This window comes from Oncorhynchus nerka, linkage group LG21 (genome assembly GCF_034236695.1).
Source record: "Oncorhynchus nerka isolate Pitt River linkage group LG21, Oner_Uvic_2.0, whole genome shotgun sequence".
Taxonomy (NCBI): Eukaryota; Metazoa; Chordata; class Actinopteri; order Salmoniformes; family Salmonidae; genus Oncorhynchus; species Oncorhynchus nerka.
The window spans coordinates 30,884,803-30,909,124 of record NC_088416.1 but is presented as its reverse complement, the minus strand read 5'-3'; the positions used below and the strand labels follow the sequence as shown (position 1 = coordinate 30,909,124).

The window sequence follows — 24,322 nt, the reverse complement described above, 5'->3', positions numbered from 1 at the left end:
GAGGATAATTTGCTTTACACCCCCCCCCTTTCACACATGCAAGAGGCATCATGCACCCCGAAAAATATTAGGGGGCACAAAGCATGTGAGGATGGATGTGGGATGGCCCCAACGGGGGCAGGCCCCCCAGGAATGTAGCATTTTTCAAACACATGAAACAGCTTTTTTCCTGCAATTCCTAATTCCTGTAGTCATAATCATTATGCTTAATTCTACGTAAAAAACGCTGTAAAGTTTTCTGCGTATCTAAGCATACCTCTTGAGCTGTCTGTAGCCTCTTGACTGGTGTTTTTTTAAAATTATAAATGAAATATGCTTCTCTACATCTCAGCTACAGTCTGGGTAAAAGACAAAGGAATTTGAGTCGTATTCAGCACATGTAGTTATTGCTTGCTTTTCTAAAGCAGGGGTCTTCAAACTTTTATTGTAGCTACAACATACCTAATGCATACAATACAGCTTTAGTGACACCCCTGTATATGATATATATGATAATCTTGCCGTTTGCTAATAGCTGCTGTTTTACTGGTTAAACAAAGTTTAGCAATGTGTTGTGGAAAGATTTGCGACGGAGGGGATGGCTGCCGTTTTATGGGCTCGTTTTTTTCCGCATTGTTTGTAACTTATTTTGTACATAATGTTGCTGCTACCATCTCTTATACCGAAAAGAGCTTCTGGACATCAGAACAGCAATACGAGAGGGATTTACTCCAAACACCTGAACAGGCCCTCATCCCCATCATCTGCAGAAGGAGATTGAGGTATTGCAGAAGGAGATCAGGGTGCCTTGTGAGGATCCGGCAATGAGTGGCTAATCTGCCTTTGCAATCGATACTATTGGCCAATGTACAATCGTTGGCTAATAAAGTGGACAAACTAAAAGCATGAATATCCTACCAACTGGACATTAAAAACTGTAATATCCTATGTTTCACCAAGTTGTGGCTGAACGATGACATGAATAACATACAGCTGGCGGGTTATACACTGTATCGGTAGGAGAGAACAGCAACCTCTGGTAAGACAAGGGGTGGGCGTCTACTAATATTTCTAAACAACAGCTGGTCCACGATATTTAAGGAAGTCTCAAGTTTTTGCATGCCTGAGGTAGAGTATCATATGATAAGTTGTAGACCGCACTATCTACCTAGGGAGTTTTCATCTATAGTCTATTTACCACCACAAATCGATGCTGGCACTAAGACCGCACTCAATGAGCTGTATACGGCCATAAGCAAACAGGAAAACGTTCATCCAGAGGTGGCTCTCCTAGTGGCCGGGGACTGTAAACTCTAGATCACCTTTATTCCACACACAAAGACTCGTACAAAGCTCCCCTCGCCCTCCATTTGGCAAATCTGATCATAATTCTATCCTCCTGATTCCTGCTTAAAAGCAAAAATGAAAGCAGGAAGCACCAGTGACTCGGTAAAAAAAACGTGGTCAGATGACGCAGATGCTAAGCTACCGGACTGTTTTGCTAGCACAGACTGGAATATGTTCTGGGCTTCCTCCAATGGCTTTGAGGAGTACACCACATCAGTCACTGGCTTCATCAATAAGTGCATCGATGACGTTGTCCCCACAGTGACTATACGTACATACCCCAACCAGAAGCCATGGAGTACAGGCAACATCCTTACTGAGCTAAAGGGCAGAGCTGACGCTTTCAAGGAGCGGGACTAAGAAATCCCGCTATGCCCTCCGATGAACCATCAAACAGGCAAAGCGTCAATACAGGATTACGATCGAATCATACTACACCGGCTCTGACGCTTGTCGGATGTGGCAGGGCTTGCAAACTATTACAGACTACAAAGGGAAGCACAGCCGAGAGCTGCCCAGTGACACAAGCCTACCAGATGAGCTAAACTACTTCTATGCTCACTTCGAGGTAAATAACACTGAAACATGCATGAGACCACCAGCTGTTCCAGAAGACTGTGTGATCATGCTTTCCACAGCCGATGTGAGTAAGAACTTTAAACAGGTCAACATTCACAAGGCCGCAGGGCCAGACAGATTAGCAGGACGTGTACTCCGAGCATGCGTTGACTAACTGGCAAGTGTCTTCACTGACATTTTCAACCTCTCCCTGTCCGACTCTGTAATACCTAGATGTTTCAAGCAGACCACCATAGTCCCTGTGCCCAAGAACACTAAGGTAACCTGCCTAAATGACTACCAACCCGTAGCACTCATGTCTGTAGCCATGAAGTGCTTTGAAAGGCTGATCATGGCTCACATCAACACTACTAGAGGACTGGCCACCCCTCATAGCCTGGTTCCTCTAGGTTTCTTCCTAGGTTTTGGCCTTTCTAGGGAGTTTTTCCTAGCTACCGTGCTTCTACACCTGCATTGCTTGCTGTGTGGGGTTTTAGGCTGGGTTTCTGTACAGCACTTTGAGATATCAGCTGATGTACGAAGGGCGATATAAATAAATTTGATTTGATTTGAGACCTGGCCATGTGATGCCAGGACAATAACCTCTCCCTCAATGTGATCAAGACAAAGGAGATGATTGTGGACTACAGGAAAAGGAGGACCGAGCACTCCCCATTCTCATCAACGGGGCTATAGTGGAGCAGGTTGAGAGCTTCAAGTTCCTTGGCGTCCACATCACCAACAAACTAACGTGGTCCATGCACACCAACACAGTCGTGAAGTGGGTACGACAAAACCTATTCCCCCTCAGGAGACTGAAAAGATTTGGCATGGGTTCTCAGATCCTCAAAAGGTTCTACAGCTGCACCATCGAGATCATCCTGACGTGTTGCATCACTGCCTGTTATGGCAACTGCTCGACCTCCGAACGCAAGTCACTACAGAGGGTAGTACGTACGGCCCAGTACATCACTGGGGCCAAGCTTCCTGCCATCCAGGACCTCTATACCAGGTGGTGTCAGAGGAATGCCCTAAAAATAGTCAAAGACTCCAGCCACCCTATTATAAACTGTTCTCTCTGCTACCACACTGCAAGCGGTACCGGAGTGCCAAGTCTAGGTCCAAGAGGGTTCTAAACAGCTTCTACCCCCAAGCCATAAGACTCATGAACATCTAATCAAATGGCTACCCAGACTATTTGCATTGCCCCCCTTTTAAGCTGCTGCTACTATCTGTTATTATCTATGAGTAGTTACTTTAATAACTCAACCTACATGTACATATTAACTTAATTACCTCGACTAACCGGTCCCGCACATTGACTCTGTACCGGTACCCCATGTATATAGCCTCGCTATTGTTATTTTACTGCTATTCTTTAATGATTTGTTACTTTTATTTCTTATTTTTAAAGGTATTTTTCTTAGAAGCCCTTAGAAGTGCAGTTACGTAAGCATTTCACTGTAAGGTTGTATACCTGTTGTATTCAGCACGTGACAAAAAAAATTATTTGACAAATGTTAATGTCCAGGTCATCAGCCAGGTTACTCGCTGTTACAGCAAGTGTAATTATCTCCAATTAGTGTAATTTGCTCAATATTAGAAGTTTTGCACTTATTTTCTACTAGTCTGTTATATTTGTATTTATTATGGATCTCCATTAGCTGCTGCCAAGGCATCAGCTACTCTTCCTCGGGTCCGGCCAGGACCAGAAGTCCCCAAAAGAATAGTAAACAAACAAAAATCTGACCAACTGGGGACATTTTCGATGGTCCCCAGTTGGTCAAATGCTATTTCTATGGGGGTTGGAATTAGTGTTAGGGTTAGAATTACGTTAAGGGTTAGGAGCTAGGTTTAGTTTTAGGGTTAGGTTTAGGGTTAAGGTTAGGTTTTTAGGTTAAGGTTAGGGTAAGAGTAAGAGTAAGAGTAAGAGTACAGGTTAGGGTTAGGTTTAGGGTTAAGGTTAGGTTTTTGGGTTAAGGTTAGGGTAAGAGTACGGGTTAGGTTTCGGGTTAGGGTTAGGAGTTAGGGAAAATAGGATTTTGAATGGGACTGAATTGTGTGTACCCACAAGGTTAACTCTACAAGACTGTGTGTGTGTACACAAACACACCCACACTCTGTGTGTACAAAACATTAGGGACTCTTTCCATGGCATAGACTGACCAGGTGAATCCAGGTGAAAGCTTATTGATGTCACCTGTTAAATCCACTTCAATCAGTGTAGATGAAGGGGAGAAGACAGGTTAAAGAAGGATTTTTAAGCCTTGAGACAATTGAGACATGGATTGTGTATGTGTGCCATTCAGCAGGTAAATGGGCAAGACAACATATTTAAGTGCTGCTGAGTTTTTCACACAACAGTGTTCTGTGTGTATCAAGAATGGTCCACCACCCAAAGGACATCCAGTCAACTTGACACAACTGTGTTGGAATCTACATGGTCCAGCATCCCTAAGGAACTCTTTCTACCAGATCAGACAAATTGAGGCTGTTCTGAGGGCAACTCAATATTAGGAAGGTGTTCCTAATATAACCGGACCTCCAGTTGAATACCCATGTTCTAAAATCTACCAACCTTGCCAGCAAGCATGCTAGCTAAGATAATTAGACAAGCTAGCTACTGTAACTTGATTGATAGCCGGAAATTGTTTCCTGGTAGCTAGTTATGAGGTTGGAAATTGGGAAGCTATCTGGGCTAGCTAAACTTCCTAAAATTGCTAAGTGGCTAGTAGCCTAGTATTACAGAGAGAAAAAAGCCAAATGTGACAAATCTTAATGGAGCACGTGCCCCTGGGCCCCCTATGGGCATGACCCCTATGCACACATGCACACACACGCTGCACACATGCACATGCACACAACCATCAACAGGCTGAGGAACTTTGTTCTGGGCTCCCAAACTGAGCCATATGAATGGAAAACAACACTACGTAACACTTCACACTGAAACACAGGGCCTTGTGTTACTCAACACACAGTAGCAGGTTGTTTAATACTCCCGTAATGTTTTCTACACCAGATCAGTAATCCCTTCATAAATTGCCTGTTCACAGGCCATATTGCACACATTTTTGGAGGATTGCCAAGGCCCCACCGAAACCAGGTCTGGCGTATGCCCTGATCTCAGTGACTTCATATCTGGTTGATTGTCGGTTGTTGTTGTGTCTGGTTGCATAATAAACCATTCTACATTACCGGTTATTCCTGACATTTTAATGTGTATTATAAACTATTATGATGACCATAAAGTATATGTTTGAATGAGATTGTCCTGTTTATGACTTTGACTACTTTTATAGTGCTGCTTGCCTGCTTTTGTTTTTGTCAGTTGCAAATGATCACACTTTATTTTATTTTTATTTATTTCACCTTTATTTAACCAGGTAGGCAAGTTGAGAACAAGTTCTCATTTACAATTGCGACTTTAGACTAGAACGTGATTGTGACAGTTTTAATATTGTCTCGGAAATGTCTACTAATGTACTAATTGTATCTATTAGTGCTTTTCAAGATAACTTTTGAAGGTATTCAACATCACATTTGTTTTTGTTGTGCATAACAAGTTGTGTCATATTGACAATGCTATACTAGTTTATGTAGCCAAGTGTTACAGAGCTAGCTATCATTTTAATCTGTGATTTTATCACATTGAAAGTGTTTGTTTGCACTGATAAGCACATCTCCTCTGTAGGGGACTTCCTTCCCAGTATAAAATGAGGCCATGGAGGAGAGAAGTCACGAGGCCCACAATCTCTCCATTGTCCCCCTGCTGTGGGCAACCCAAACAGCAGAGATCACCTGGCTGAGAGGGAGGGTTGTTTGGGTGGGGCACCACCACCTGTTAGGTGACGCATGGGCTCTGAGCTCATGAAGCTCTCCTAGGTTCCAACTGGAAGACAACACAGCCAGCTCTTTATTACTCAGACTTATGCTCCGCTCCATTACTGACCCTCCTTTCCACATTGATCTCTCTCTCTCTCTCTCTCTCTCGCTCTCTCTCTCTCCCTCTCTCTCTCTCGCTCTCTCTCGCTCTCTCTCTCTCTCTCTCCTCTCTCTCTCTCGCTCTCTCTCTCTCTCTCCCCTCTCTCTCTCTCTCTCTCTCGCTCTCTCTCTCTCTCTCTCTCTCTCTCTCTCTCTCGCTCTCTCTCTCTCTCTCTCTCTCTCTCTCTCTCTCTCTCTCTCTCTCTCTCTCTCTCTCTCTCGCTCTCTCTCTCTCGCTCTCTCTCGCTCTCTCTCTCTCTCTCTCTCTCTCCCCCTCTCTCTCTCTCTCTCTCTCGCTCTCTCTCGCTCTCTCACTCTCTCTCTCTCTCCCTCTCTCTCTCCCTCTCTCTCTCTCTCTCTCTCTCTCTCTCTCTCTCTTGCTCTCTCTCATCCCCTAATTCCCCATGTAGGCCTCAGTCTTCCACATGTTCCCCTCTCTCTGTTATATATTCTGACCTACTTTCTAATAAGAGCTACATTATCTAGTTACATAAGAGCACGACTGTCTCTGCAGTTGATACCCTGATTCAGTCCAGCTCTGCTGTGTGTTCTGTCTCACAGAGGGGGTGCTGGCACTAGAAGACTCCCAGCACCATAGTGCCTGAGGCTACAGATTTGGGAGCACGTAAGTCCTTAGTGAGAAATTATGAGTGTGAGTGTGAGCTCTTATTCCTTTGTAAAATCTCCAGCCCTCACCTGCCTACCATTCAATTCCAGGACTCTGGCAGTCAACTAAAGTGAAATTAAATGAAATACTTTTGCCCCCAGAACAGCCTCAATTCGTGGGGCATCTACACAAGGTGTCGAAAGCATTCCACAGGGATGCTGGCCCATGTTGACACCAATGCTTTCACCTGGATTCACCTGGTCAGCCTACATCTTGGAAAGAACAGATCTTAATGCTTTGTATACTCGGTGTATAAACCATATCGTTTATCTTATTTACATTACGACACTCCTCCTTATATCACGTCAATAGACACACCTATGTAAGTGAAGCTTGTGATTGGAGGTTGGGTTGTGACTGGAGAGGAATTGGTCTGAATGCAGGGATGGAGGGGTTAGAAGTAGACCTTGAGATGGGTCACTCCCCAGGTCTATTCACTGAGCCGCTCTGGACCAGTTTGAGTGCTGTTATATTGCGTAACCATTATGTAACATAGTTGGGACACACAGCCCCTCATTCCCTCCCCCTGCCTTCCACCTACTCACGTTTTTTGCACAGTTAAATGTATGTCTATTGCTAGGAATGTTTTGAGTCTTTCCATTCAATTCCAATGCTATTTTGATTTGATGCATAGAGGCAAACAATACCAGGATATTGAAGCATGAGCCATGTAACCTTTTTGAGTACTGTTTTCAAAACAGAGATTTGTATACTCATATGTTAATTTAATAGTTATGTTTATTCCATCACTGTCAGCAATGTGAATGATAACAGCCACGCTAGAGTCTTTTTTCAAATAAGGAACCGCAAGGAATTGCCCCTTTAGATCATGCTTTGTGGAAAAATGTGGTCTTGTCAACAGCGGAGAGGCTTGACTATGCATGCCATTTTTGTGCTGTGTGTGTGCATGGTAGGATCTGATGGCAGTGGGTGGTTTTGAATCCGGGTTGAAGTTGTCACTTACCACAGCTGAGCAGGGGTTAAGTAGTGGTTTGGTCTCAAGTTCAATACCTGTATTTTCCTCACATAAAAAAATTATATACACTGCTCAAAAAAATAAAGGGAACACTAAAATAACACATCCTAGATCTGAATGAATGAAATATTCTTATTAAATACTTTTTTCTTTACATAGTTGAATGTGCTGACAACAAAATTACACAAAAATGATCAACGGAAATCAAATGTATCAACCCATGGAGGTCTGGATTTGGAGTCACACTCAAAATTAAAGTGGAAAACCACACTACAGGCTGATCCAACTTTGATGTAATGTCCTTAAAACAAGTCTAAATGAGGCTCAGTGGTGTGTGTGGCCTCCACGTGCCTGTATGACCTCCCTACAACGCCTGGGCATGCTCCTGATGAGGTGGCGGATGGTCTCCTGAGGGATCTCCTCCCAGACCTGGACTAAAGCATTCGCCAACTCCTGGACAGTCTGTGGTGCAGATGGAGCGAGACATGATGTCCCAGATGTGCTCAATTGGATTCAGGTCTGGGGAACGGGCGGGCCAGTCCATAGCATCAATGCCTTCCTCTTGCAGGAACTGCTGACACACTCCAGCCACATGAGGTCTAGCATTGTCTTGCATTAGGAGGAACCCAGGGCCAACCGCACCAGCATATGGTCTCACAAGGGGTCTGAGGATCTCATCTCGGTATCTAATGGCAGTCAGGCTACCTCTGGCGAGCACATGGAGGGCTGTGCGGCCCCCCAAAGAAATGCCACCCCACACCATGACTGACCCACTGCCAAACCGGTCATGCTGGAGGATGTTGCAGGCAGCAGAACGTTCTCCACGGCGTCTCCAGACTCTGTCACGTCTGTCACATGTGCTCAGTGTGAACCTGCTTTCATCTGTGAAGAGCACAGGGCGCCAGTGGCGAATTTGCCAATCTTGGTGTTCTCTGGCAAATGCCAAACGTCCTGCACGGTGTTGGGCTGTAAGCACAACCCCCACCTGTGGACGTCGGGCCCTCACACCACCCTCATGGAGTCTGTTTCTGACCGTTTTGTGGCCTGCTGGAGGTCATTTTGCAGGGCTCTGGCAGTGCTCCTCCTGCTCCTCCTTGCACAAAGGCGGAGGTAGCGGTCCTGCTGCTGGGTTGTTGCCCTCCTACGACCTCCTCCACGTCTCCTGATGTACTGTCCTGTCTCCTGGTAGCGCCTCCATGCTCTGGACACTACGCTGACAGACACGGCAAACCTTCTTGCCACAGCTCGCATTGATGTGCCATCCTGGATGAGCTGCACTACCTGAGCCACTTGCGTGGGTTGTAGACTCCGTCTCATGCTACCACTAGAGTGAAAGCACCGCCAGCATTCAAAAATGACCAAAACATCAGCCAGGAAGCATAGGAACTATGAAGTGGTCTGTGGTCCCCACCTGCAGAACCACTCCTTTATTGGGGGTGTCTTGCTAATTGCCTATAATTTCCACCTATCTATTCCATTTGCACAACAGCATGTGACATTTATTGTCAATCAGTGTTGCTTCCTAAGTGGACAGTTTGATTTCACAGAAGTGTGATTGACTTGGAGTTACATTGTGTTGTTTAAGTGTTCCTTTTATTTTTTTGAGCAGTGTATTTAACCATTAAACACATGTCTTTCATCAAACGAGTAGGTCCATATGTACTGTAAGTATCATAGTCTTTCATAACCACAGTGTGTGGTTCAGGTGTTGTGTGCTGTAGAAGCTGGGGGAATCCCACTCTATAACATTAATATCTGACTTTGATTTGCCCTGCTGTGAAACCCAGAGGTGTCTGCAACCTGCCCCAGAAATGTGTGAAAAGGTTGCAGCGTGTCACACTGGACATGAGACAGGGCTGTGTAATCCTGGGGCCCCCTCCCACGCTGGCTGCTCCACTGACCCTCTTCCCCAGGCTGGGAGGGACAGCCAGGTAACTGGAGAGCCTTGTTTGTGCTCTATTTTCCAGGAGGTCTATTCTGCAGGAATCATTTTGTGACACGCACATCCAGTCCCCTAGCCCCCACCACTCTCTCCTCTCTCCCTCCTTTCCTCATGCCTTCCTCCTTCTCTCGTTCCACTCTCTCACGTTGACCTACTTTTCTCCTAACCTGTTTATGCAAGCGACCCCATACTCCAATCAAATCAGGAAAAGGGGAAACACAGCAGAATCCAGTAGACGAGTGCTGCAGTTGTCAGGGAATGTCACCTTGACACTATTGCAGGGTGACATCAGTCGCACCACCCAGACCAAGCATGGGGTGAACGCAAGTCCAAAATATTTTCTGTGCGTTAGTGAAGGGCATTGAGGTGTCAGCCCTCAAAGAGCTGCTTTGTTTGCAGGCTTAGTCCAGGTCACTCCCTCCGTTTGTCTTTGTGTTATGAACATAACCTTGTTGTTGTGTGTTTTGGGAGGGCGGCAGAGAAGATAGGATGAGGAATAGACGCTGCCCCACTGGGCTCTGCCTTGATTTCCATCCCCATGTATTCTTCTCTTGACAGGTCTGCTGTGACACTGAACTTGGGCCTGGAGAGTTGGCAGCAGGGACGGACTATTTCTGCCCTTACTTTGTAGGTCAAAGAGCCATAGACATGCCTGCTGAGTGAGAGCCTATGAGAACAGGCTGTGAGGTATGTTATGACTGGGCTTAGAGAAGGAGAGGAAGCTTGCCCAGTTTTCCCTCTGGGTAAAGTGGTTTGTGTCAGGTTGAATGAGGCCTTTATAAAGTGGACTGGGGCATAAGAGAGGTCCTCCGTTCTGTTGGGGGTCATAATCTGTAGGTGTATGTGCGTGCTCGTACATCTGAGGGCGTTTGTGTGTTTAGTGTGGTCGTACGGGACATCTCTGCCCTGCGTGCGTAGGTCTGCGGGCTTATAGAGAGTTAGCGACAGGAAGTAGGCCACTGTTACATCAGGGAGGTCGGACAGGCGGTCTATCTAGAAAATGTGTCAGTGTGTCACTCCAAAGCTCCTCTCATTTCAAATTAATCCTGTGTGTCAGGAAAGTAAGGAGCCCAGGGAGCGACTATAACCAAGCTATTTGTGAGGACTGGAAACAGGGTGTCCCCACACCTGCTAAAAGAGATGAGGTCTCTGTTAAACATGCCTGTGGTTACAAACACCTAGGTTAGGCCATCTTTTGCGTCTTGTCTTGATTTAGATTGTGTCTGTCTAATCATTGTACCTCACAGCTCTGCTATGTGGCTGTGTTCAATTAGTAGGCAGTGATTTAAATTACCATAGAAGAATGTTGCTTGTCAGCAGCTGCTCTGGTATAAATTATAGTTTGTTTTTGTTTATTACGCTAGTTGGCATATGGTTATCATTATTCTTTGCAGTGTTATATCTAACCTATGAACCCGTTTGTATTCAGTATCAAGTGATAACTACAGGGAGGTGTTGGTCTTTATCTGTCTGGCATATGCACAGCTGATTTTCAAACAGACCCATCATGAACTGTGTGTAACCCACATAGACACGAGTAAAGAAAGGAGAAATCGAACAATATTTTGACGATATGTTGAGAAATTCAACATCCTTTTTTATTGTTTTCAATCTTGAAATGCATCCATCTTCCATGATGAATATTAGTGTCTTTACATACACAGCCATGTCAAAAAGAAGGGGTGGCGGCGACCTAGACACCACCTACTGCTAAACACCACACTAGTCTCGTCTGCATCTTTGTCTTTTTTAGAATCTTTTTCATGAAACCATCAGCAAAAACACAAGCATCACTGATTTCAAACACATTGACAAAAAGGGAGGATGGGGGTATGGAGCAAATCCATCATCACGGTCAATAGGAGAAAGAAGATAGTCACAGAACAAATAAAACAATGACATTAACATTACAGTGTTGTCAGAGAGGGAAAGCTTTACATTTATACACAAGTGTCAACAAGCTAAACATGGTACATATACTTTATAAAACTGTGTGGTACAGTGCAGGCTTCTCATTGTCACCCAAAACGAGGAAAATAAAGGCCGGGGGTGGATGACCCATATTTTACACTACAGAGGCACATTAGAAAAAGGGGAAATCCCTATTTCATTAACAAAGTAGAGATTGTCCTTAGTTTTTACAAAACTTAATTGCAAAAGCTCTGATTATTCTAAACCAGGTTTTTCTAATGTCATGGGCTATTTGTGTAATATAGTAAATTTAGCTTCTGTTTCAGAGATCCAATGACCTAGTATCTGGGTTTAACGCCATGTCTCTAGGGCAGTGGATCGACGTCAGGTCAGAAGCCTGAGGTTCTGAACTCAGTGCATTGTGTTGTGTGTTGATTTGCAGAGGAGACTAGGTGGCCTCACTCAGAGTTCAAATATCATACAGATATCATTTAGATTATATTACTATATTTAAAATAACTCCCTCCCCTATATTTCCCCACTTTGCGGTTTTAACTTGAGCTTTTATACGTTAAGGTTTATACACATTCACATTTTAGTCTATGTTCCTATTGGCTTTTCTGCAGATGTGGGCATAGGAATAAATACATTGGGCTAAGAGATGGGAACGAACAGTGGAAGTCTAGACTGTTGATGATGCTCAACTTTAGGCCAGCAGCCTAGTTCTGTCTCAGATTGACTTTGATTGAATGCTGTCTAAGATCTTCAAGATCTACTGCAATAACAGGTAAGCTGCATTTCAAAAGCTATCGGCCATGTTTCTGCAAACAGAGTTAAAGTGATGACATTAAAGGCGTTTTAACTTAAGTGGAGTTTGCAACAGTAGACACAATGTGACTGTACAGTAATTCTGACAAAAACAGGATGATAACGGCCAAGTCCTTTCTTGCCTCAACAGTTTGTCGCATTGTTGTGACATTTGTTTGTTTTCTTCAAAAAATATATATTTATAAATTATTGGTAAATTTACAGTCATATACAAACCGAGTGCTTGAACAAGATAGATAATGGATGGGCTGTGTGAGATCATGGAGATGGGAAGGGAAATATGGATTGATAGAGGTAGGGTTAGAGAAGAGAAATGGAACTTCTCATTTTGTTGCATCTTTGGTCAAGGGAATGTTCCCAGAATGTTGCTGCTACGTTTGTCTAAAGCCAGATGTGCACCATAGGAGGGGCACTGAAAGCTGACAATACAATTCCAATAATGGTCAACTTATATTCTCATTTGAAATGACCAACTGTGGTTTGACGAAAAACGATATGAAAGAGTCTCATCCCTCCTCTCATTTAGAAACAAAAGTCCTTCTGTAATTATGGAGAAGATGCAAGAACTGAAAAGTGTATATACAATATATACACATAGAATACTGTTCCCCCAGAAGCCAGCCCTGTTTTGGGCTTCAGTACAGCTTTTTAGTCCCAGGACATGAAGGTGAGGGAGGTGTAGATGGGGGGTAAAGGAACGATAGTGGATTGAGATTGAGGAGGGGAAAGGGAAAGAGCGTATTTTGATCTAAGGCAGCATCAGAGACACCTCACAATGTAAGGAACCTCGACAAATTTGTGTTGCCCTCAAGTGTTCTATAGGCACTTAGTCTCGTCTGTTGTTATGGCGTCCGCTTGACGACTCCTTTTCCCCACTCTCCTTCCTTGACTCAGCTGAGGATGGCTGCTTATAGAACCCTGTGGGGGGCTGGCTCTCACTCTCTCTCTCTTTGCCGCTCTGCTGTTGCGTGAGGGCCAGGTAAGGGTGCTGGGGCAGGGGTAGGATAGAGGAAGGAGGAGGGGTGGTGAGAGAGTCCTGCTGGGAGCTCATGGCTTTGTGTTTGAGACGCAGTTTGTGAGGCAGGGCAGTGCCCTTAACCTCTGCCTGGGTGTCCCCGCTTTGGCATTGGGAGGAGTCCTGCGGGGAGGGTAGAGGGGACCCTGGCTGGTGTGAGACAGACAGGTGCTGGAGGTAACTCCCGGTGTCAGATAAGGAGGAGGACGGGGACTCGTCGTCCGTGGAGGTCTCCTTGTCAGAGCTGCGGGGGTCATTGTCACTAGAGGAGGTGTCTTTGCCTGAGGTTGAATGTTCTTGGTAGTACCCCTCACTACTGGCCCCGCCCTCATAGGTCAGTATGGGGGGCTCCTCGTCCTGGGTGCTAAGATAGCAGTGACTAGCCTGGTTGTGGCACAGGTGGGATGTGACGGCCTCCTGTTTTTGGAGGATGTCTGGAGCGAGGCCCGTCTGGGTCTTTTGCTCCTGTTGCAGAGCTCTGTACACCTGCCCCTCTCCTGCCTCGCTGTGGCACTCTGAGTAGTGGTACGGAGGGGAGTCTAGTGTCTTCCTCTCCATCTGCTTGGTCACCTCTGCCAGTCTCTCTGAGCTCTCGGTGTGGCTCTCTCGAGCCTGGGCCAGATGGCCGGCCTGAGCACTCTGCTGTTGGGCTGTCTGTTGATCTATGTCCTGCTGCCTTTGGCTCTCCCCAGGGTAGGAGGCACTACTGGAGCGGTAGAGGATGACACTCCTCTGTTGGATGGGTGGAGGGACCTGACTGGTCTGGCTTGTGATGCTCTCCTGGTGGTGGTAGGAGTGGTGCTGTTGGCTGTTGTACACCGACTCCATCTCCTCCTGGTGGTGTGTGGAGGACAGGCTATGGTGGACGTTGAACATGCTGCTTCCAATGTCCATCTCCAGGCTGCTTTCCTCCTGCTTGATCCCGTAGACCGCAGGCTCTGGGCTGTCCCGGGAGGACCCGTCTGACATGTCTGAAAGGGACCCATGGGGGGAGTACGTCACCAGTTGACTATGCCCCCCCCCGCTGCCTGACTGCTCAGTCTCCGAGGAGTCAGAGTTCATCATCACCTGGGAGCTGCTGGAGTAGCCGCTGGAGTAGTAATTGGATGTGGAGGATCTTCCGTTGCCTCCATTGTTGCCTCCACTAGTGAGCTGCTGGCTCTTCTCCATGTAGGAGGCAGTGCTGATAAGGCCAAAGCGCAGCTTCAGCTGCAGCAGCTCCGTCTTCAGGCGGCAGTTCTCGTCATTCAGCACCATGACGCGGTTTTCCAACACCATGTCGTTCAGTCGTCGCTTCTCCCTGGAGCGTTTGGCCGCCTCGTTGTTCTTACGGCGCTTCTCCCAGTAGGATGCATCCTTCTTTTCATCAGAGATGAACTCACGCTTGCGTCTGCAACTCATGCTGGGCTTGACGAGACGCCCCTGGCGAGAGGGGGTTCCTTGAGGCGATGGGGGAGACTCTGCGTAGTTAGAGTATGTCTCTAGGCTGTCCAGGTTATTTTCTGAGCTTGCTGATTGGAGTTGTGAATTCAGGCATTCCATTGTTGCTCAGTGGAGGACAGTTTGGAATATTGCTACAACCACTGGAAAGGAAACTCAATGAATGGGGTGATAAGGAACAGTGGGATTCAGCTATATCTCACTGAATGAATGAGCTTGTAGTTCAAGTGTCTAAACTGGCCAAGAAGATCAAGAAACAGTGGAACTCTGTGTTAATTCCCCTCATTTATCCAATGTACGTTCAGCCTTTCTCTAGGCAAGTCTCTTTAGCTTTCTCACAGAAAAGTGGGTCAAAGCTGCCTTGTAGAGAAGAAAAAAAAGAGTTCCTAGAGTGGAGAATGTGACAAGCTTCACTGAGCAATTCTCTAACCTTCTTTTCTCTGTTTTGTTTTTCTATCTTTTTGTGAGAGCGCTGTGCTGAGCAGACAGAGAAGTGTTGTACTGCTCCAGGCGTGTTGCAGGATGTAGGTCACTCAGTCTATCTCGGCTTGTCAGTCTCTTGGGAAGGGCGCTACCTCTCTCCTTCTCCAGTAGGTTGCAAGATGAAAAGCTGAGGAGACAAAGAAAGAAAAGGCAAAACTCTTAATCCTCGTGGACTGCTGTCGACCACTATGCATTCAGATTGAAGGAATAATATCTTCTTGATGTCATTGTTAATGAAATCCATTTTAGTTTTTGGCATGACTGGTGATCAAATCATTTTGAGGGATAATTAACAATACGCTCCTTCTCACATCCTCCTGCTTTCATCTATGTTCTGCATGTCTGGCTTTGACTGAATTGTTACCCCTGGCAACCAGTGAATATTCACTAGACCCTAGTAACCACTGTCTGACCTCATTGCCCTTCTATTGATCTTCTCTGTCGGTGGTCCATGACCCCTTAAGGTGTCAGCTTGCTTCAGTTAGGCTGGCGACTTGCCAAACTGAACAAGTGTGCTTGCACACTCCCTTAAAATACCTTCGCTTGGAAAACTAGGGAAAAAAGCAGCAATAGTACTTTGTCCATATTGAGATGCCGTAGCCAATATACACTTCCTCAAAATAGTCAGAATGAATCTATGATAAATCAAGAAATCTGTCATTAATTTTGACGGTTCTGCAGAGGAGATCTTAGTCGAGCAATTTTACATCTAACTGGGGTGTTTGGTGTAGTATTTCTCAATGACAAAATGTGCATGAAAATGATTCCGTACCCTTACACAATGTATGCACAAACTCTTCCGAACTGTTTCGGCTGGGAAGCATGTGGACGCGTTTAGCACTGCATGTGGGCGCGTTTAGCCCTGCATGTGGATGTGTTTAGCCCTGCATGTGGATGCGTTTAGCCCTGCATGTGGACGCGTTTAGCCCTGCATGTGGATGCGTTTAGCCCTGCATGTGGATGCGTTTAGCCCTGCATGTGGACGCGTTTAGCCCTGCATGTTTAGCCCTGCATGTGGAGCCCTGCATGTAGATGCGTTTAGCCCTGCATGTGGACGCGTTTAGCCCTGCATGTGGACGCGTTTAGGCCTGCATGTGGACGCGTTTAGCCCTGCATGTAGATGCGTTTAGCCCTGCATGTGGATGCGTTTAGCCCTGCATGTGGACGCGTTTAGCCCTGCATGTGGACGCGTTTAGCCCTGCATGTGGACGCGTTTAGCCCTGCATGTGGACGCGTTTAGCCCTGCATGTGGACGCGTTTAACCCTGCATGTGGACGCGTTTAGCCCTGCATGTGGGATGCCCGTTTAACCCTGCATGTGGACGCGTTTAGCCCTGCATGTGGACGCGTTTAGCCCTGCATGTGGATGGACGCGTTTAACCCTGCATGTTTAACCCTGCATGTGGACGCGTTTAGCCCTGCATGTGGACGCGTTTAGCCCTGCATGTGGACGCGCCCTGCATTAGCCCTGCATGTGGACGCGTTTAGCCCTGCATGTGGACGCCCTGTTTAGCCCTGCATGTGGACGTTTAGCCCGCATTTAGCCCTGCATGTGGATGCGTTTAGCCCTGCATGTGGACGCGTTTAGCCCTGCATGTGGATGCGTTTAGCCCTGCATGTTGACATTGACTTGCATGGTGTAATAAACATGAGGCCAATATAGTAGTTTCTGAGTTACTATCTTTTTCTGAGTAAGACCTTACACATTTGCTATTTGTGACATTATTCCTCCTCCTTTGTAATCACAACTGCATGTCTGGCAACCAAGTCGAGAGCACATGATTACCATGTAAACTCCTCGAAATTACATCATTCAAACACATGGAATGATTGGACATTGAATTTGTAAGCTTTAAACAGCCATTATTGATTTTTATTTCATAGCTGTTCTAAATAGTCTTTCAGACAGATGCATTTTAAGAGCCAGGACAGTGAATCACACAGGTGCAGTGGGGGTAGGCTTCCCCTCATTCCATTTTAGAATTCTAGATTCTAGAAAGATTCCAAAACAACCATATTAAGAAACAGCCCACTACGTTTACATAGAAATGATCATGAATTGGAGAATTTACTGTAAGTGTAATAACCGTAAAAATTCACATTCTATTTGGACAACCAGTTCCTGGCAGTGAATGTAGACAAAGGTTCCCCGCCAAGGAAAAGAGGTGGAGAGGGTACGGGATTTTAAGGTAAGGATGTTGGGGGTTAATGAATGAATATAGGTCAAGTCTCAGGAAGGACGGGGCTGGAGAATGTACCAAGCTCTCCTGAATTATGACACCAGGGTGGTCAGCCTCATAACTATGAAGTGTCTGGGAACCTGCTCAGCAGGGACTCTCCTGGTAATGAGGTAAACAGAGGTAGATGTGTCACTAGCCAAACATCTTAAGTATGATTTTCATGAATAAGCCAAATGGCTTTTCATGTTTCCAAGTTGTCTCTGCTGGTTGTTTACCAGTTAGCCTATTTGATCTGTGTTGCTGACTAACTGGTTCAATATCAATTACATTCCATACAGGTGACTTGAGGCAAGCAAAGGAATTCAACAGGCATCGAGGATGGAGACTTCCTGGAACATTTGAGATAACTCATTCAGACTATGTTCCCTTGTTCCATGGTTCTATTAAACTGGTCTTGTATGCTTTAAAAATCTAATTACTTAAATCAAATGAGTTGCTGGCCAACAGGAGTTGTTTCATCTCTGCCTCCCTGCCTCATTTACTCTCATTTTCTTACTGAACAACATGAGTTGAGACACACTGATTCTCTCTGCCTCTGTCATTTCATAATCAGTTTTTTTTCTCCATGGGTTATATTCTCCCAGGAGTCTGGGGCAAAATTATGTAACTGTCAATTGCTCTACACTTTTCAAATGTGAGTTCAACACCAATTTTTCTTTCCAGGCACAATTCAGCAACAAAATGAGCGCAAATCTAGATGGGATATTACACCCTAGTTCTTAAATTAAAAATGTTTTGCTTCCCACAAAATGATGACAAGCCTTCTAGGTATGGGTCATTTGGGTCCCAGTAGAGACTAAATAGGGATACAGGCTACGATTATGCCTGGGAAAACGGTTGAGACAGGGCCTGATAACACACTGCTAAATGCAGTACTTTAAGGTCCTCATTCCCATAAGCCATTTGCATGTGGCTCATGGGCAGGAGGGAAAGAGTGGCAAGACCCCAGAAACCAGGGACCACTCAGTAAACCCTGGCTCTGACTAGTGCCTACACAGCAAGCTGGAATATAGGTCAGTGGAACCACGGTTGAGGCAGCGAGAGAGATACAGAGAATTAGAGAGTACTCTATTTATAGAGGTGAAAGATGCACGGCGAGAGGGACGAAGAGATGGAGAGAAGGTAGACAAAAGAAAGGGGGAAATGAGCTCAGATGATAGCACCTCGCAGGATGTAAACAAACGCGGTACTGTACCAGCGTTAACAACATATCACCTATGGAAACAAAAGTAAAAAATGGGGCAACTAATCATATCAACATCAATCCCTCCTCATCGAACAACACACTTCCACTGCACAAACAGATTGACTGTAAAAAAAAAAACAAGCTGCTCATCTCCTCTGCGGGCGGCTGGAATTAGCTGGAGACATGAATGGAGCTGGAGTGTTTGCTGATTAATGCATCACAAGCTCTTAGTCTCCCACTACTGCTACAGGAATAGGGCACTGCATGCCACCCTTACCTGATAATCAGAACATCTAAGCATCAAACCTATCCACTTCAATATAGTGTATCAAATACCTAACTGCAGGCTACTGAGATAGTGATTGCCAATGAAAGTTGAATGTGTTTTTATGAAAAATGTAGTGTGACCTGCCAGAACAAATGTCAAATAGTAATAAATTCTACTGCTTCCCCTTTCACCCATCTAATATGCTTACGAGGCTCTGTGTTTCAATGGAACACTCCTACGCTTGTGGAAGACCATAATGAATTCCATGTCCAATTTCATGATAAAAGGTGAACAAAAGCTGCATCTCAGAGTATGAATCTGTTACTGATAGCTCTGTTTAACATTAGCACACATCCTTGTTATACGTAATAAATATAAAGTCATTCTACCACAGGAAAGGGCTTGGTTACATTTGTGAAGTGATCAAAGAGAATCTAAATGTATGCCATTTACAATTATTGGGTCCAAACAACACACAAAGCTATATTTGGTGGGGCTTGAGTTCAAAAGCTTGTTTTGTTGAGCTCTTAAAGTAATGGGAGCAGGAGTAAAATAAGGAGGAGGCCCCCAGACCTGGGTGCAATATTTTACTGAGACTGAGGAACTGAACTGCCCCCAGGGGGGAACAATGCAAATAGATGGCTTTTCCCCAAATTCCAAGTAGGGTTGGGCTGATATATGATTAAATAGAATAGTGACATTTGACATTGACGATATATTGTGAAGTGCAAGACGATATATCGTGATGTGCTGTATCAATATGTTGAAAATTACTTGTAAATGAATTAACTAAGCCTTATTTTTTCCCGGCAACACTAAGATTATTTAATGAGAAGGCGACTATACCATTGTAAATAAGTACAAAAATTGTACAGTCTAGAATGATTTAGTCATTAACGGTGCAGAACGATTATATCGGATATCGCAATATTTGGAGTAGCACATCGTAGAAGGGGTCTCCCCAAATATCATCCAACCATGATTCCAAGACTGGGTTTTATCTTCCCAAGAAAAAGTACAAATTCTTGGACATGAAGGTGGAGTTCCAAGCCAACTCCTTGTTCCATAAACACAGCCGTATCAGCCTCTGTTAAACAGGAAAAAAAGAGTGACCCAGTGCAGTCCATGTGTTTCCCAGTCACATGTGCTCCCTTGGCCTACTTCTCTGCCTCTCCCTCCCAGCCACAGCAGCACAATAACAAAGCACCTACTCTATCCTTCATTATCTTTCATTGTGCCAGGAAACCCTGAGAATGTCAGGCGGGTCAGGGTAAACCCCACTCCAGGAAACCCTGAGAATGTCAGGCGGGTCAGGATAAACCCCACTCCAGGAAACCCTGAGAATGTCAGGCGGGTCAGGATAAACCCCACTCCAGGAAACCCTGAGAATGTCAGGCGGGTCAGGATAAACCCCACTCCAGGAAACCCTGAGAATGTCAGGCGGGTCAGGAAAAACCCCACTCCAGGAAACCCTGAGAATGTCAGGTGGGTCAGGATAAACCCCACTCCAGGAGACCCTGAGAATGTCAGGCGGGTCAGGATAAACCCCACTCCAGGAAACCCTGAGAATGTCAGGCGGGTCAGGATAAACCCCACTCCAGGAAACCCTGAGAATGTCAGGCGGGTCAGGATAAACCCCACTCCAGGAAACCCTGAGAATGTCAGGCGGGTCAGGATAAACCCCACTCCAGGAAACCCTGAGAATGTCAGGCGGGTCAGGATAAACCCCACTCCAGGAAACCCTGAGAATGTCAGGCGGGTCAGGATAAACCCCACTCCAGGAAACCCTGAGAATGTCAGGCGGGTCAGGATAAACCCCACTCCAGGAAACCCTGAGAATGTCAGGCGGGTCAGGATAAACCCCACTCCACATTGTTCACCATCAACTACAATAGTAGTGAAACAAGACATAGTGCACGCTGCTCTAGTGAAACAAAGGTAATCTCATCCTCATGATAATTATAGCCATGTTATTACCATGTTTTTAGCAATAAAATAAGTAAGCCTACTAATACAATAAGGAATAGCTGATCATTGCAATTACAAGCAATTTATGGAAAGATTCATGAATCCTACAGAAATGGGGTGTGGCACAGAAAGGTGAGGATTGAAGAAAATGTATGAAGGGCAAAATGAATATGTTTCTAATTGTGTATCACTACGATATGAAGGAAACCTAAATGTTTATTAGGCGCATTTATCTGCTGCCCATCAGTGTTTCTGTTTTGCATGAATGGGTTGGGTGTCTTTGTCAAGCCAGCTGGGATTCATTTTGGTAGGTTTTTATTCTGGTATTATAGGGGGCTCTGCAGCACATCCCCTCCCCGTTATGACTAATGTGACCTACATTTGGAGCTGGCATTGCGGTCCACCTTATGCGCCAAACAATTAGCCCTCCTCAGCAAAGCACAATAGAGGCTATGGGTTTCCGCTGATTGCGCCATCTCCCCTACCTATATCTGTTTTAATTACTTAAATGATTTATTATGCAACCCGCACCATTACTACAGCCTTTAGTGCAATGTGTTACAAAAATGTAACGCATAACCAAATGCTTTGCGTAATTTCCCATTGTGTATAGCACCTGTACCATAGCACACCTGTACCATAGCACACCTGTACCATAGCACACCTGTACCATAGCACACCTGTACCATAGCACACCTGTACCATAGCACACCTGTACCATAGCACACCTGTACCATAGCACACCTGTACCATAGCACACCTGTACCATAGCACACCTGTACCATAGGCTAAATTCTAAACTACATGGTATTGATGAACTTTCGTGAGATATAATTCCGGTATGACTTTTCATAAAAACATGAATAGCGTGAATAGCCTACACCTTTACCACGGCACCAAAAGTAGGCGCATGTCATCACTAAACAACAAATATATGAGCTGCGGGCACCGGGGGCACCTGGCGGGGGCACCTGGCGGGGGCACCTGGCAGGGGCACCTGGCGGGGGCACACATTCCACAATCATTCCCACGTGCAGTGTGGGGGTACTTTCAACATTCAGACTGAGCAGGGTGGTCTTTTATAAGACCCATAGGCTAATCCAACAACTTGTCACGACTTTGAGATTTTGACCCAGTAGCCTACATTTGACCTAGTAGCCTAAATAAGCACATAAATAAACATGCCCAGTATATCCAGCTCACTTTACAGAAACAGACAATACTTTAGATTATCATTCATATCCAAAACAATGTTTTCAGAGATGTAGGACAGCACAATACTCCAGTAGCCTTTCCTCTAGATTCAGTTTGCCCCACTGAGCAGAGGAAGGGTTAACGGGTTGGCTAACCTTTCACAAATTACTACTTACTACATGTGATGGAGAGAAGTGTGTCCTCAGACCATCATTAACGGGTTTATTTTGCTCAAATAAATGTCCATACTTGTGTTACTAAATAATAGAGGAATTAATCCAAAGAAAAATCATTTTATCGTATTTCAAGTTATTGTATCTTTCAATATTTTCAAAACTCTACTATGATGGGCGGGGCGAAGCTACTCCAAATATGTGTGTTTTCTGTGGCCTCTGCCACCCAGCGTTCCTTGTTCTGAAGGAATTCCATCCACCCCTGTCTCCTTATCATCCCCCTATGCATTCTGCCACTAAATAGGGGGGCGCCTCGCCTTGACAGAACATACATATGGTTCAACGTCCGTTACCAAAATTATAAACACTTGTGCCAAAATGTTTGCAACAATATATCAGTGAACTTGAAAGTCATGCAAAACTACATAGTCTAATCGATGTGCCACTAAATAACAGTGAAATTAGTATTATTAAACAATTGGATTGAATTGTTTTCACTAATAATAAGTCACATTATATACATGAATCGACTGGACATTTAAAGGCAATCCATATAAAATAAATGCTTACCGTGTATGTGTAAATAAAAGCCCAAGTCTAATATAACAGCCACGTTTCTGTTCAACAATTCCTATTTCTGACTACTATCGAATTCAAATGTGCGATCGTCCTTCAAGTACAGTGCGAGCTCTGTGATTAGTGCCTGTATGTGAGCATGAATTCTGTGTCGCTTAATTTGAATCTGTTCTCTTATTACGTTAGGGACTTGCTACAATTTCCTCCTTGCTCTCTCAATGTCTCCAATTGTATGTTAGTAGGTCAGCAGTTGCATAACAGGAGTCTTTGGGTGCCTAGTCACGTTTTGTTTCTCGCTCACGCGCTCCGTATCTGCCTCCCCTTTCTTCTCCTTCGAATTCTGTTGCGGAGAGATGGGGAAGAGGAGGGAGGGGAGGGAATAAACCAGACTTGCTGAGATGTAGGGTGAGATACCCCTAATTAGGTTAATAGAGAGATTGAGAGAGAGACTTGGAAATATGGAATGGCGGGGAGACATTTTTAGAAACAAGCTATTTATATATCAAGAATATATATAAATAAACAGCTGTTGTTTGGGTGAGAAGTGTGTGCCCCTTTATTGAATGGATAGGCCTAATCACTCCAGGTGGCTCAGTTTTGCCCTTTTAAATATAGCTTTATTTTTTTCAGTTTTATTCTAATCCGCAAACCAAAATCTATTCACATTGTCCCTCATTAGCATATGAGTAGTTATTTCTTCATATTCAGAAGATTGAAGGCATAGTCTACATGGCCTAGGCTTTAGCTTAATGTGGAGCAGGTGACATGGGTTTGAATCCAGTGTACACATCAGGAGCTACAATGATCAGTTACAATTGTGACATGGCCACACACAATTGTGACATACACATAGCTGCAACCTGGATTCAGGGGTAGACATAATATAGTAAACAAAAATACAGGACACTCAAATTAGCTATGTTTGGTATGGTATGTATTAATTTGTGGATGTCCATCATCAATTTCGTATGATATGTTCCGAATTACATTTCGTATGATATGTTCCGAATTACATTTCGTATGATATGTTCCGAATTACATTTCGTATATGTTACAAATTGCATTTCGTACAATATGTTACGAATTGCAATTCGTACAAAATGTTACGAATTTGCGATACATTAGATATGTTACGAATTCCAATTTGTTGTGGCTAACATTAGCTAGGTGGCTAACATAAGCTAGGCTAGGGGTTAGGGGTTATGGTTAGGGTTAAGCACAGGAGTTTGGTGGCACCTTAATTGGTGTCTGGAATGGAATTAATTGAATGTTATCGAACTAATCAAACTCATGGTTTCCATGTGTTTGATACCATTCAATTTACTCCTTTCCAGACATTATTATGAGTTGTTCTCCACTCAGCAGCCTCCTGTGAGGTGAAGGTTAGGAGTTAGGTTAAAGAGTTAAAGTTAGGGTTTGGGGAAGGATGTAGCTAAAAAGTCATAAATAGTTGCTAATTAGCTAAAAATGTTCAAGATGTTTGTGATGAGTTTCGATCACGTGTTACATGCCCACCTATCCACCCTACGAAAAAAGTATTCAAATGTCTGCACTCACTACTGTAAGTCGCTCTGGGTAAGAGCATCAG

At 44.8% G+C, this 24,322-nt stretch overlaps 1 protein-coding gene across 1 annotated transcript; it reads right to left on the bottom strand.

Annotated features, from left to right (window-relative positions):
* Positions 1-11,016: 11,016 nt before the first annotated feature.
* LOC115110571 (uncharacterized) lies at positions 11,017-23,052 on the bottom strand. The gene is made up of 2 exons (XM_029636339.2): positions 22,729-23,052; positions 11,017-15,257 (listed from the first exon to the last, which is right to left on the bottom strand). The coding sequence occupies exon 2, from the start codon at positions 14,747-14,749 to the stop codon at positions 13,019-13,021; it is 1,731 nt and encodes a 576-aa protein (XP_029492199.1). The 5' UTR covers positions 14,750-15,257; positions 22,729-23,052; the 3' UTR covers positions 11,017-13,018.
* Between the last annotated feature and the right edge of the window lie 1,270 nt (positions 23,053-24,322).

Excerpts from the sequence above, each read along its gene's own strand:
- LOC115110571 (XM_029636339.2), bottom strand. The coding sequence starts at position 14,749 with ATGGAATGCCTGAATTCACAACTCCAATCAGCAAGCTCAGAAAATAAC.